Raw genomic sequence first — 14,099 nt, 5'->3', positions numbered from 1 at the left:
TGTGTTACAGTACTGTGAAACGAAATATATGGCAGTGCGTCCTATAAAAACTACTAAACCAGAGCAGAGAGCAGAACAGAACTTGTTATTGCATATTCTTACACTACTAAATTACTACCTTACTTACAGACTGTTCCTGTAATATCCACGCTGCCATGGTTCGCTATTATGATACCCTTGCTTATTCTGCTGGTTGTAAGAGGGATCAAAGACCTTCTTGATGACATTGTAAGTACCATGATTTTAATATCTTACCATCACATTTGTCTAAGGGGTAACGTTTCTCCTTATGGAGAGTGACATACCAGCTGGCTTGTTAAGGTAAGGAGGCTTATTCGCCGTGCAATGCTCCTCTGGGAAATTAAATATGCAAATTTAAAGAGGCAATTTGCACATCACATTTGTGGCATATATTCAGCTTTAATAGTAATAAAGTTTAACAGCTAGGGAAAAATGACTCAAATTAAAATTAGAAATGTTTCAAGATAATCTATGATCAGGTTTTTGCCACGTAATCTGAGAGCAGCATCATGTAGAGACAGAGACCCTGATTCTAGCAACATGTCACTGCTTGCTGTAGTTTTAATAAAACTACTGTTTTAGTGGCAGCAGATTATCACTAGAGGACTAGTATACCTGCTGCTATGTAGTCCTCTATATTCATGAGCTCTGTATAACCCTGTCCCATGCACTGTTAGATAGCTATCTGCCTATGCACAGTGTACACATAAAGCAGTTAATCAGTGGTGTGGGCTGGGTTATACAGAGCTCAGCACTCAGAGATATGGTAGATCTGTAGCAGAGAAAGTAGTGATCTTATCAAAACTGCAGTAAGCAGCCCAGTAAGTTAAATATCTCTGCCCATCAAGTTGCTATCAGATGATGTAGCAAAAACCCGGTGATGAATTCCCTATGAAACCTATGATAAACAAAGCAGTAAGCACTGTTTTTTGTAAGTAATTTACTTTATTACCCATACAATAAAAAATCACTAGTAGATCAATCAGTCCCCATGCAGCATCATATTATCCATACACTGTATAAAAAGATTATTCCACTGAGGAGAATAAAGATTTTCTTATGGGTTTTTGAAGCACATTTTTTGTCTTGAAGATCCTGGTGAGATGGTCTCCCTTTTCTCATTTTCAATATTTTAACATTTCTGCATTAGTAACTGAAATTCCGAAATAATTTTACTGCTTTTCAGGTATTTTATAATAATAATAATAATTTAAAACATTTTGTTAGAAAACATCTTGCTATCAGCTACTTAACAAACCTCAAGCCCAGGGACACACATAGGCTATTTAAGGGAAGGTCTTCAAGTGCTTTAGTAGAAGAATTGAAACAATGTCACAAAACCTTCATACATCGAGACAATGAAAGCCATTACTGTTGGGCTATTTTGTTCCCTATGATGCTGCATTTAATTTTTGCTTTCCCATGGCATTAGGCTTATTGTCAATACTGTAAAAAAGAGAATTACAAGAACACTGAACACAATAGTGTGGACAGGTGCAAACTTCTATGACTACATAATATACAAGCAAAAAAATACAGCAGATTACTATAAGCGCAAAGCAGGGCCAGTTTAAGACAAAAGGAGGCTCTGGGCAGTAGTTTAAAATGGAGCCCCAAATGCTAACATATTGCACCATTACAAATAAACATTTAGGTTGCATTTACATGGTCTCAGTTCAGACCACTAAACAAGCATGATCGACAATATTGAAGTGACTTGCTGCTTGCTTACTGGCCTCTTTACACAGGCTGATGAAGAATGATGGGCACAGAATGATCGGTTTGTAGCAATAATCAACCGGTCTGTCTAATCAGACAGGAGTGTCGCTAGCGCAAACATTCTGGGCTCCTGCACCGAATGTTTTGCCCATAGCCCCGGATCTCCTGCCAGACTGCAGTGGGGGCGACAGCGAGTCAGGTGAAAGTTACTCTGCCTGTGTACTGACCGCTGCTTCCCCGCTGCTGTGATCCCTGCCTCTCAGGCCTGTGGTTTACCTTCCCTTGCTGTGGGGAGAGGTGTCCGGCTGCAGAAAGGAGGATGTGTGCTGTACAATTGCATCCTGATCTGTTATCACCAAGCAATGTTCTTATCCTTGATGTACTGGGCCAATGGTCAGATAATCTATCATTAGCAACTCCAGCGGAGCAGATGTCGCTATGGCTTGTATGGGGGCCCTCTGTTCAGGTGGCTTGGCCAATTCGCAGCTCCGACAACGTTGACAGGTTTCTTCCTCTGCTGATTTCAAATGAGGATGAAATACCAGTACTTGTAGCCACTGAAAGGTTTTCTCCTGTCCAAAATGAGCCCCTCTTTCGTGCGCCTCTGTGGCCACTTGAGACAGCAGCGTCTCAGGAATCACCGTTTGCCAGGTGACGCTCAGTTCCCGTGGCAGTAGAACCTTTCGGTACAGAATCCCATCACTCAATTGTAGACTTTCCCAGTGTCGCAGTATCCGCAGGACACCAAGGGACAGAGTATCTCTCTCTTGCTGACTGGGTAACTGTCTTTGAAGACACCCATTGTCTAAATTGAGCCAGTTCTTTGTCCTGTTGTATTCGGACCCATTCAATACGGGACTGTCCCAGTAGACAGGCTCGAGTCGCCGTATGCACCTGCTCCAACATGGCTGCCACTATCCTAGCAGAATCTTTGAATATATGAACTTCCTCAGCCTCCAATTCTTCATTAGGGTTGGGCCCGGGTTTCCCATAGTCCACTCGGGACAAGGCATCAGCATGGGTTTTCTCTGCTCCTCACTTGTAAGTGATTTTGTAGCATTGGGTCGCCATCCGGGCAGCCCAACGCTGTTCCAGCTCCCCAAGTTTTGCTCTCTCCAAGTGGGCCAATGGATTGTTATCTGTACGCACATGGACTTCGGAACCGGACAGATACTCTGCAAACTTCTCCGTCATGGCCCACACCAATGCCAACAACTCCAGCTTAAAGGAACTGTAGTTTTCCAGGTTCCTCTGAGAAACATGTAGGTAACGACTCTCATAGGCGATCACTCGCTCTTCTCCCATCTGGATTTGGGACAACACTGCTCCTAAACTGTGTAGACTCCCATCTGTATGCAGAATGAATGGCTGCATGAAGGTAGCATACGCCAGCACTGGTACTTCCGTCAAGGCAAATTTCAGGGCTTGAAACGCTTCCTCTTGTCATTCACCACATTGTACAGTTCTGTATTTTGCACTATATGGCACTCCCTTTAATAACTCCAGTAGTGGGTTCACGATTAAGGTGAAATTCTTTATGAAGCATCTGAAATATCCCATGAGTCCTAGGAAAGCTCGCACATCTATCTGTCTTTGGGATTGGCCAATCTTGCACCGCAGCAATCTTTTCACGAGATGGTCTTACTCCTTCCGCAGAGACAACATGTCCCAGATATTCAATTTGAGCGCAGAACAGATGACACTTCTGAGGCTTCACTTTCAGCCCATGTTGTTGCAGGCGACTCAGTACCTGTTCCAGTCTCTGAAGATGTCCTTCAAATGAGGGAGCAAAAACAATGATGTCATCCAGATAAATCAGGGTGGCCTCAAAGTTTAAATCTCCCAAGCATCTTTCCATGAGCCGCTGAAGCGTGCCTGGGGCATTGGCTAGGCCAAATGGCCGTCAATCAAACTCGAATAACCCCATTGAGAGTATGAAGGCTGTTTTGGCTCGGTCTTGCTCGAACTTAGGCACTTGCCAGTAGCCACTGGCGATATCCAGTGTGGAAAAGTACTTATTCCCCAGAGCGAGCAAGGACTCCACAATTCTCGGCAGCGGGTACGAGTCCCGCACCGTAATGCATTAAGCTTGCAGTAATCCACACAGAAACGTAATTACTAATGTCCCTTCCTTCTTCCGCACCAACACGATGGGGGCAGCCCAGGGGGTCTGGCTTTCTCGAAACACCCCCCTTCTAGAGCATCTGGGACAGCATACCTTTCACCTCTTGTTACATTTGGGGAGGGATCTGATGATAACGCTCTCCTATGGGCCTGGTATTTCCAGTGGGAATCTCATGGGTGATTGCCGTGGTGCACCCAAAATCATTCTCATGTTTTGCAAACACATTCTGGTATTCTCCTAACAGGGCATCCACCTGCTGTACTTGCTGGGGCTCGAGTTCAGTCAGTTCAGCTCTCATCTGTTCTAGAATCCGACACTCCTCTTTCAAATGCCATGGGTCAGGTGACAATGCCGTGTCCACGTTCACCATCCAGGGATCTCCTTCTTTGACGGTTAGTTGTACGGCCTGCGGTGGCACCAACTCTTCTGGCATGCCCATAACGTGGGCCACTTCACTCCTGGGGGGTAAGGTTACATCTTTCTTCCCCAAATTCACGCAGCGCACAAGTACTGCTCTGCTCGCACCGTAGCTAACGTTCGTGCTGCAAGAATTCCTGGCGGTAGCTGGTCGGGAATGCTTGGCTCAATCTGTACTTCCACACTTTCCAGTGGGGTACAATCCCAGATGGGCACTGTCAGCATAATAATAATAATAATAATCTTTATTTATATAGCGCCAACATATTCCGCAGCACTTTACAATTAAATGGTTTGACCTGGTGGTATGACTCGATTGAACGAAGTAGGGGCAATTATCTTCCCCAACAACTTTCCACAACTGGAGGTCTCTTGAGCTTGGGCCGCTCTAATCAGCTGCTGAAAGATTTTTCTCTGGGGCGTTTGAGTACTCCACTGTTTAAGGAATCTATCTGGGGACTCATGGATAAGGAGACTTCCAAACTCCTTCAGCACATTCATGCCCAACGTGACTGTATATTCCTTACTGCCCTCTCTGGCTGTCAGCACCACCCCTTTACTTCCCAAGTCTTTCCGCAGACCACTATATTCATCCATACCACCACTGTGACCGGGAGGGGCAATTGATTGGCCGCCGTGATCTTGATCACCGGACCCCATTCAGGCCCCATCGCTTCAGTAAAGTGCAGAGCATTGTGGTCACCTGAGAGCCCATATCAACTAAACAGCGTACAGCTCGTCCATTCATCTTGGCCCAGACTAGGGGGTACACAGACACAAGATTTGTGGGACTTCTAGTACTCCTTCTTAATGGAACAGGCTCCGGGCAGCGTCACCCAGGCTCGGAGCCCCTTAGTTTAACGAATGGTGCTGGAGAGACCTTCCCCTTTGGGTGCACCCCCGGGCCACATGTCCTAACTTTCCACAGTTATAACACGTGGACGCGGGTGGGTCCTCCCCCACAACCCATTCTTATCTCTCACCAGGGAACAGGCTCTCGACGATTTTTAGGCGGGCTGACAGCTATGGCTGGGGTTTTTTGTTTCAGCCAATTCTTTGCGCATCTACTGTATTTCCTTATGCAAATATTCTACCCATTGGGGTGCAGTAACTGTGTTGGCGGACACCTCCCCACTCCGAACCTTCCCCACCGGAACTGTCATCCCCTGTTCCTGCTCACGCATGCGCGCCTTACTTCCTATTTCAGAGAAGATCATACTGGGTTGACTCTCAGGCATTCCCGCAAAACCTGCTTTAGCATCACATCATGTAGGCCCGTCACAGGCTGGTCTATGTCTATGGACTCTATGCCTATTCCGTCTTTGCGAGCAATGGCAGTATGGAGTTCCTGCAGCGCATTCATAAATTGGTTCACCATCTCCCCCTCTCTTTGAAACCAGCCGTACAGATGCATGTGCAATTCTCCTACGTCCGTAGGATCACCATGCATCTCCTCAAGTATTAGTATTGAGAGTCCTCAGTGGTTGATACCTTTTAATGGCTAACTGAAAAGATGGTAACAAATTGCAAGCTTTCGAGACTACTCAGGTCTCTTCATCGGGTCTATGTAGTCTACAACCACTGAGGACTCTCAATTCTAAATATTTTTCTATCCACTGGCTAACACGGTACTGAGATATATATCTTTCCTGAATCAAGTATTAGTAGAACTTTATCCAGGGTGTCTCTTGCCTGTGGGGGACGGAGCATGACAGAGTCACTGGCCTCCCCGTCTAAAGCCATCATAGCAACCTCTGCTTCTAGGGCCGGAGGCATGGGATGCATCCTCATCAGGGTAGTGATGGGGAATGGGACAGAACTTTTAGAGTGGAAGGTTAGGACAGGGACGAACGATAGTTCAGTAATTAAAGAGGCTTATCAGACTGTAGTCTTCTTATGTGCAGCGTCTCAGGGTTCCAACGGTGGCACCTACAATAGCAGCAAGTGATGTCTCGATGAAGTCTGTGATGGATGGGAATCCAATGGTGGCACCGACAATAGCGGCACCTGACTTATTGATGTAGTCTTTGGGGAGAGAGTAACTTTCCTGTGCCAACGTGTGTCAGGCACGGTACTAAGTCCAATGTGTGAAACCGCCGCAACAAGACATCGCTCTGCGGTGTACACAAATCCTGGCTAGCAGGGCACTGGCCTAGCCGTCTGTCTCTTACGGTGTCACTCACCCGATGCAGTCTCCGGTGTTAAGTCTGAGTCACCTCCAGGATCGGAGGATAGCGGGGGATTGCTGGTTAGTCATCCACCAGCGGTGCACCTGTATGCTGGGGTACTGTTGAGTTGGCCTGCGCAAGCGGATCACTCTGCCCTCACAGCGGACACACCACCCGTCTCACCACTCAGCCTCCCTGCCCGGGCTCTGGCTCTTTTCCCGCATGCAGTGGTATTTATCTCAGCCCCGCCTACTACAGTCATATGCAAGGGTTCATCCTGGAATGAAAGTCTTCCCCCCTGCAACATGGGTGACAGCCCGGCAGTTTTGGAACCAGCGTGAGAAAGGTACCCCCGTTTTTGTTCTTCCTCTTACATCTACTTCCATCTTTACACCAGTATCGCCACTTTTCTAACAAATGTAAGGTCCTGGTCCTTCGCCACCGTGACCCACGATATTCACTATGTAATTTATGCCACAACAGTAATGTAAATTATTGCAGAAATTTACACCAGCTCATAGCGAAAGACACAATTCTGCATTCAATTATGTCCATCATCCTAATTGATCTGGCTAATGCTTACACACTGAGTGCTACAACAATGTTTGTCCAGAGATCCATTGGGGTAGGCAAACAAGTAAATATTAGTAGAAATTTACCCCAGTGTGAATCTGTATAACGTTGTACAAGGTGTTTACGTTACATGGCATCTTCCATACCCATGAGATGTTGATTAATATGAATTCATATACCATAAGACGCACCTAGGTTTTAGAGGAGGAAATTAGGAAAAAAAATTGAAGCAAAAAAATTGTCAATTCTGTACTGTAATATCCCCTATCCTGGTATATATGTTCGCCTCATCCCCATTCTGATACAAATGGCCCCTCATCCCTATCCTGGTATGCATGGCTCCCTCATCCCTTTCCTGGTGTGCATACCCCCATCATTGTCATGGTATGATTGGGACCATCCCGTTACTGGTATGCACGACCCCATCCCAGTCCTGGTATTATTGACCCCATCACGGTCCTGGTTTGATTGGTCCCATCCTTATTCTGGTATAATTGTCCCCATCCCGGTCCTGGTTTGATTGGTCCCATCCTTATTCTGGTATAAATGGCCCCATCCTGTTTCTGTCATGATTGGTCCCATCCTTTTTCTTTTATAATTAGCCCCATCTTGTTCCTGATATGCATGGCCCCATCAGGTAAGATTAGAAAAAGCAAACCATTACACTCACCTACACGGTGCTCCCTCGCAGCCTCCTGCTCTGGTGCCAGCAGCTGCTTAATGCTTATAAGCAGCGCATGGCAGAGACGTCATGCGCTCCTCACAAGCAGAGCACAGCTGCCAGAATACTCACTGGAACCATTCATCGGAGAGAGTGGTGAGCATCCATTCCTCTTCAGTAGCGCGCAGTGTCAGCCAGCGGCTTCCTGCTGCGGCCGGCGGTCACGTGTGCTGATACTTAAGAGAAATGAAGCCTCCAGCCTCCTGTGACCCGATGCTCTGCTGAAACCACTCCCCCACCTTAGCCAGAGCCCATACATCTGGACTATAAGACGCACCCCCCATTTTCCTCCACATTTTGGGAGGAAAAAAGTACGTCTTATAGTCCAAAAAATATGGTAATTGACCAAAAGTACAGAATACATAAATAGACAAAAAATACTTTTATCTCTTCAGGCACGCCACAGAAGTGACAAGGCTATAAACAACAGAGAATGTGAAATCCTTAAAGAAAAACGGTTAGTGTTTTTTAACTTTTAATTTTTATTTATTAATAATAATAATAATAATAATCTTTATTTATATAGCGCCAACATATTCCGCAGCACTTTACAATTAAGCGGGGACATATACAGACAAATTCAATACAAGTTAAGACAATTTAAACAGTGACATTAGGAGTGAGGTCCCTGCTCGCAAGCTTACAATCTACAAGGAAATGGGGGGGGGACACAATAGGTGAAAAGTGCTTGTTATTTCAGGTCTGGCAATTATGATAAATAGGGATTTTCATATAAAGCTGCATGATCCGGTCATCAGCCCGTGTGTTTAAGTGCAATAGTCAAGTATCAAGTGCAGTTATCATGTGCACGGAGGGTGTGGAGACAGATGAATAGTAGGGTGCAGATTTAGAATAATATTTGGAAGGAGGGAACAGGGCAAAGTTAGTTTACTGAGTAGTTGATGTGGTAGGCTTGTTTGAAGAGATGGGTTTTTAGAGCGCGCTTGAATAGGTCGGGGATAGGTATCAGTCTGATCGTCTGGGGAAGTGCATTCCAGAGAACTGGAGCAGCACGAGAGAAGTCTTGTAGACGGAGGTGCGAGGTTCGGATTATGGGGGATGTTAGCCTTAGGTCATTTGTAGAACGGAGGGCACGTGTAGGGCGATAGACAGAGATGAGAGAGGAGATATAAGGCGGTGCAGAGCTGTGGAGGGCTTTGTGGGTGAGAGAGATGAGTTTATACTGGACCCTGTAGCGAATGGGTAGCCAGTGTAATGACTGGCACAAGATGGAGGCATCGGTGAAGCGGTTGGACAGAAATATGACCCTGGCTGCCGCATTCAAGATGGATTGGAGAGGAGAAAGTTTGTTAAGAGGGAGACCGAGTTGCAGTAGTCCAGATGAGAATGAATAAGAGCGACAGTAAGAGTCTTAGCAGTTTCAAAGGTGAGAAAAGATCGGATTCTGGAGATGTTTTTAAGATGCAGGTGACAAGAGCGAGTGAGTGATCGGATATAGGGAGTAAAGGAAAGATCGGTGTCGATTGTGACCCAAAGACAGCGGGCATCCTGCTTGGGAGTTATGGTTGAACCCTCCAGGGTAATTTCGATGTTGGAAAGAGTGAGGTTAGTAGAAGGGAGAAACACAAGAAGTTCCGTTTTGGAGAGATTTAGTTTCAGATAGAGGGAGGACATGATGTTAGAGACAGCAGACAGACAATCCTTGGTATTTTGAATTGAGGTAGGGGTGATGACAGGGGAAGAAGTGTATAGTTGGGTGTCATCAGCATAGAGATGATACTGGAACCCAAATCTGCTGATTGTTTGTCCAATAGGGGCCGTGTATAGAGAGAAGAGGAGGGGGCCTAGGACTGAGCCCTGCGGAACCCCGATAGTAAGGGGACGAGGAGAGGAAGAGGAGCCGGCAAATGATACAGTGAAGGAGCGGTCAGATAGGTAGGAGGTGAACCAGGAGAGGGCTGTGTCCTTGAGGCCTATGGAGCGGAGCATAGTGAGAAGGAGCTGGTGATCCACAGTGTCAAATGCAGCAGGGAGATCCAGGAGAATCAGCAGAGAGCAATGACCTTTGGATTTAGCTGTTAGTAGGTCATTAAAGACTTTAGTGAGGGCAGTTTCAGTGGAGTGTAAAGAGCGGAAACCAGATTGTAAGGGGTCGAGAAGAGAGTTATCCGAAAGATAGCGGATTAAACGGGAGTGGACCAAGCGTTCCAGGAGTTTAGAGATGAAGGAAAGGTTAGATACAGGTCTGTAGTTAGCAGTGCAGTTCTGGTCCAGGGATGGCTTTTTAAGTAATGGGGTTATGATGGCATGTTTAAATGAGGAGGGAAAGATACCTGAAGAAAGAGAGAGGTTAAATATTTTAGTCAGGTGAGTGGTGACCACTGGTGAGAGAGACTGCAGGAGAGGTGAAGGAATGGGGTCACTGTTGCAGGTTGTAGGCTGAGCAGAAGCGAGGAGCTTGGAAACTTCTTCTTCTGAGACAGGCTCAAAGATGGTGATGGGGGCCTGTACTTTGGTTTCAGGAGGGAGTTTAAGGTTTCAAAAAGTCGTTTTGGGTTGTTGGATAGTGAGGTGATGAGGTTGGTGAAGTAGGATTGTTTGGCCAGATAAAGGGCAGAGTTATAGGTTTTGAGCATGAACTTATAGTGGATGAAGTCTTCTGCTAAGAGAGACTTTCTCCACTGCCACTCTGCACACCTTGAACAACGCTGAAGAAAGCGTGTTTGCATAGTGTGCCAGGGCTGCCATTGTCTGTGTCAGGTCTTTCTGCGTGTAGAAGGTGCTGCTTCATCTAGGGCATTCTTCAGTGTATTATTGAAGTGTGACAATGCTAAGTCTGGACAGGAGAGGGAGGAGATGGGGGCTAAAGATGTGTGGAGATTGTCCATAAGCTGCTGGGTATTAATGGAACGTGTATTCCGATAAGTGTGGTAAGTGGGGGTGTCCCGAGTGAGGAGACAATTCTTGACAGAGAAGGAAAGAAGGTTGTGGTCCGAAAGCAGGAGAGGGGAGTTAGTAAAGTCGTGCAGCGATCCGGGGCGGGAGAAAACCAGGTCCAGAGTATTCCCGTCCTCATGCGTAGAATTAGTAAACTGTGAGAGGCCGAATGAAGAAGTTAGAGAAAGAAGATGAGAGGCAGATTGGGAGAGGGGATCATTGATGGGGATGTTAAAATCTCCCATGATGAGGGTGGGGATGTCACCGGATAGAAAGTGAGTAAGCCAGGTGGCAAAGTGGTCTAGAAACAGGCGGGAGGGGATGACCTGGAAAGCACATTGTGATGAAAGGAGCAAACCAACCCCCCTACCCTGTCTGTTTTCAGGTCTGGTGGTATGTGAAAATTTCAGCCCACCAAATGAGAGAGCGGCAGCAGCGGTGGTGTCTGAATGCTGGATCCAGGTTTCTGTAATAGCCAGAAGGTTAAGGGAATTAGAGAGGAAAAGATCGTGAATGTAAGTTAGTTTGTTACACACAGACCGAGCATTCCAGAGTGCACATTGGAAAGCGATAAGAGAAGGCATGCACTGAATGTTAATAAGATTAGCAGGGTTTCTGTTATGTTGAGCTGGTGGTTAGGAGCACTAGAAATGACCAGATGAGCAAACTAGTAATACAGGACGAGCTCTGGGAAGTGGGAGCTCTGCTGACGGCAACCCCTAATCCTATCACAACAACTAGAAATAGCCGTGGAGCGTTCCTGACTCTGCCTAGACGCCTCTTCACAGCCTAAGAGCTAACTACTAGAAAATACAGCCTACCTTGCCTCAGAGAAATTCCCCAAAGAAATAGGCAGCCCCCCACATATATTGACTGTGAGTTAAGATGGAAATCACAAACACAGGAATGAAATAGGTTTCAGCATAGGAGGCCAGACTTAACTAAACAGACTGAGGATAGAAAAGGTATCTTTGCGGTCAGCATAAAAAACTAACAAAAAACCACGCAGAGTGTGCAAAAGAAACCACCGCACCGACTCACGGCGCGGTGGTGAAACTCTGCACCCCAGAGCTTCCAGCTAACAGGACAAAATCATGATAGCAAGCTGGACAAAAACAGTGGTAACAAATAAGCTAGCAGGGACTTAGCTTTTGCTGAAGTAGACAGGTCATCTGAAAGATCCAAGAGAACTGAACCAGTACTAGGACATTGACAGCTGGCATCAAGTAACGATCTGAGTGGAGTTAAATAGAGCAGCCAGCCAAGGCCTAAACGAGATCAGCTGGGAAAGGAACCTCAGAACCAGCAGCTCCACTCACAGCCACCAGAGGGAGTCCATGAACAGAACTCGCCGAAGTACCATTCATAACCACAGGAGGGAGCTCGAGAACAGAATTCACAACAGGTTTCTATATGCAGCTGGAGGAGAGTAATGTATGCTGGTGGAGGGGGGGGGGGCAGGGTTCGGGGAGATGTCACCTGCAACTAGTAGAAGGAGAAAAAACAGAAAGAGCAGGTGGTGGGATGATTTGTAATGAACGTTTTGAGTGCTGCATGGCATGGCATAATAAATAAAACAAAGTTTGAAATTATACGAGTTTGTGCATATTAGCATACAATTAGTTCACAAATGCATGTGTAATGCAATAATTAAAAGGTTTTGTTGCTACTTGTTAAGTGCCTTTTATATGAACTAACTGCAATAGATAAGCTCCATTGTAACTACTTCCCTTTCCAAATCCTTTTGTAACCTTATATTCTCTCCTGGTCAGTGGCGTAACTACAAAGTTATGGGCCCCGGTGCGAACTTCCAAATGGGGCCCCCCCCGCCATAAAATTCAATGTAAGCCCCATAGAATACAATGCAGCCCCCCTCATAGTATAATGCAGCCCCTCCATACAGGGGCAGTGACAAAGACACGAGCAAATGGTGACGAGGGGGCAGAGGAGAGGGAACAAGGGGGCAAGGAAGACAGGCACTAGGGGACACATGGGGGCTAGGAGGCAGGGGAGAAGGATACAAGGGGTCTAGTGGGCAAGGGAGACTGACACAAGTGGGCAAGGGAGACTGACACAAAGGGCACACGGGGACTAGTGGACAAGAGAGACTGGCACACGGGGACACGGACTAGTGGGCAAGGGAGACTGACACACGGGGAATAGTGGGCAAGGGAGACTGATACAAGGGGACTAGTGGGCAATGGAGACTGACACACGGGGACAAGGGACAAGCACAAGGGGACAAGGGAGACAGGCACAAGGGGACACATAGGGACTAGTGAGCAAGAGACTGACACAAGGGGACAAGGGATACAAGCACAAGGGGACACACAGGGACAAGTGGGAAAGGGAGACTGACACACAGGGACTAGTGGGCAAAGGAGACTGACACAAGCACAAGGGGACAAAGGAGACTGACACAAGCACAAGGGGACATAGGAGACAGGCACATGGGGACACACAGGGACTAATGGGCAAGGGAGACTGGCACACGGGGACACAAGCATAAGGGAGACAGGCTCAAGGGGACTCACGGCCCCCTGACCTGCCAGAGCCGCTTGCAGCTGCGACCGTAGTAGTTACGCCGCTGCCTCACACACACATACTACAGATATCACACACACACTACAGATATTACACACACATCATACTACAGATATCACACACACACACACACATCAGTTATTACACACACTACAGATATCACACACACATCATATTACAGATATCACACACATACTACAGTTATCACACACACACACTACAGATATCACACACACACACAGACATACTACAGATATCACACACACACACATCATACTACAGATATCACACACACACACACTACAGATAACACACACACACACACACACATACACACACTACAGATATCACACACACACACATACACACACTACAGATATCACACACACACACATCATACTACAGATATCACACACATACTACAGTTATCACACACACTACAGATACCACACACACACACACACACACACACACACCAGAGATACCAGCTCATATACACAACTCACAATCTCCTCTCTGGTACAGGGGTGGCTGATGTAAACCAGCTGCAGCTCCTCAGCTTCTCCTGACTAAGGCTAGTTTCACACTAGCGACTAAGGCTAGTTTCACACTAGCGTCGGGAACAACCCGTCGCTGTGCGTCGGGCCGACGTTCCCGACGCTAGTGTGGTCTCCGCCGCACAACGGGGGCAGCGGATGCATTTTTCCCACGCATCCGCTGCCCCATTGTGAGGTGCGGGGAAGTGCGGGGAGGTGGGGGCGGAGTTCCGGCCGCGCATGCGCGGTCGGAAAAAGTGGACCGTCGGGAGCAAAAAACGTTACATGTAAGGTTTTTTTCTCCCGACGGTCCGCTACCACACACCCAAGCGTCGCAAAACGGACGCGACGTTTGGCAATGCGTCGCAAATGCGTCG

General features: G+C 47.0%; 1 protein-coding gene across 1 annotated transcript in view; it reads left to right on the top strand.

Annotated features, from left to right (window-relative positions):
- Nucleotides 1-14,099, top strand: part of ATP8B3 (ATPase phospholipid transporting 8B3) — a 575,725-nt gene that overhangs the window by 72,086 nt on the left and 489,540 nt on the right. Inside the window, exons 4-5 of the mRNA XM_077281130.1 lie at nucleotides 130-228; nucleotides 8,140-8,201. Of these exons, the coding sequence (XP_077137245.1) occupies nucleotides 130-228; nucleotides 8,140-8,201 (161 nt within the window). The remainder of the gene's footprint in view (nucleotides 1-129; nucleotides 229-8,139; nucleotides 8,202-14,099) is intronic.

Source organism: Ranitomeya variabilis, chromosome 1 (genome assembly GCF_051348905.1).
Source record: "Ranitomeya variabilis isolate aRanVar5 chromosome 1, aRanVar5.hap1, whole genome shotgun sequence".
Classification (NCBI taxonomy): domain Eukaryota; kingdom Metazoa; phylum Chordata; class Amphibia; order Anura; family Dendrobatidae; genus Ranitomeya; species Ranitomeya variabilis.
This window is presented reverse-complemented; position numbering and strand designations above follow the sequence as displayed.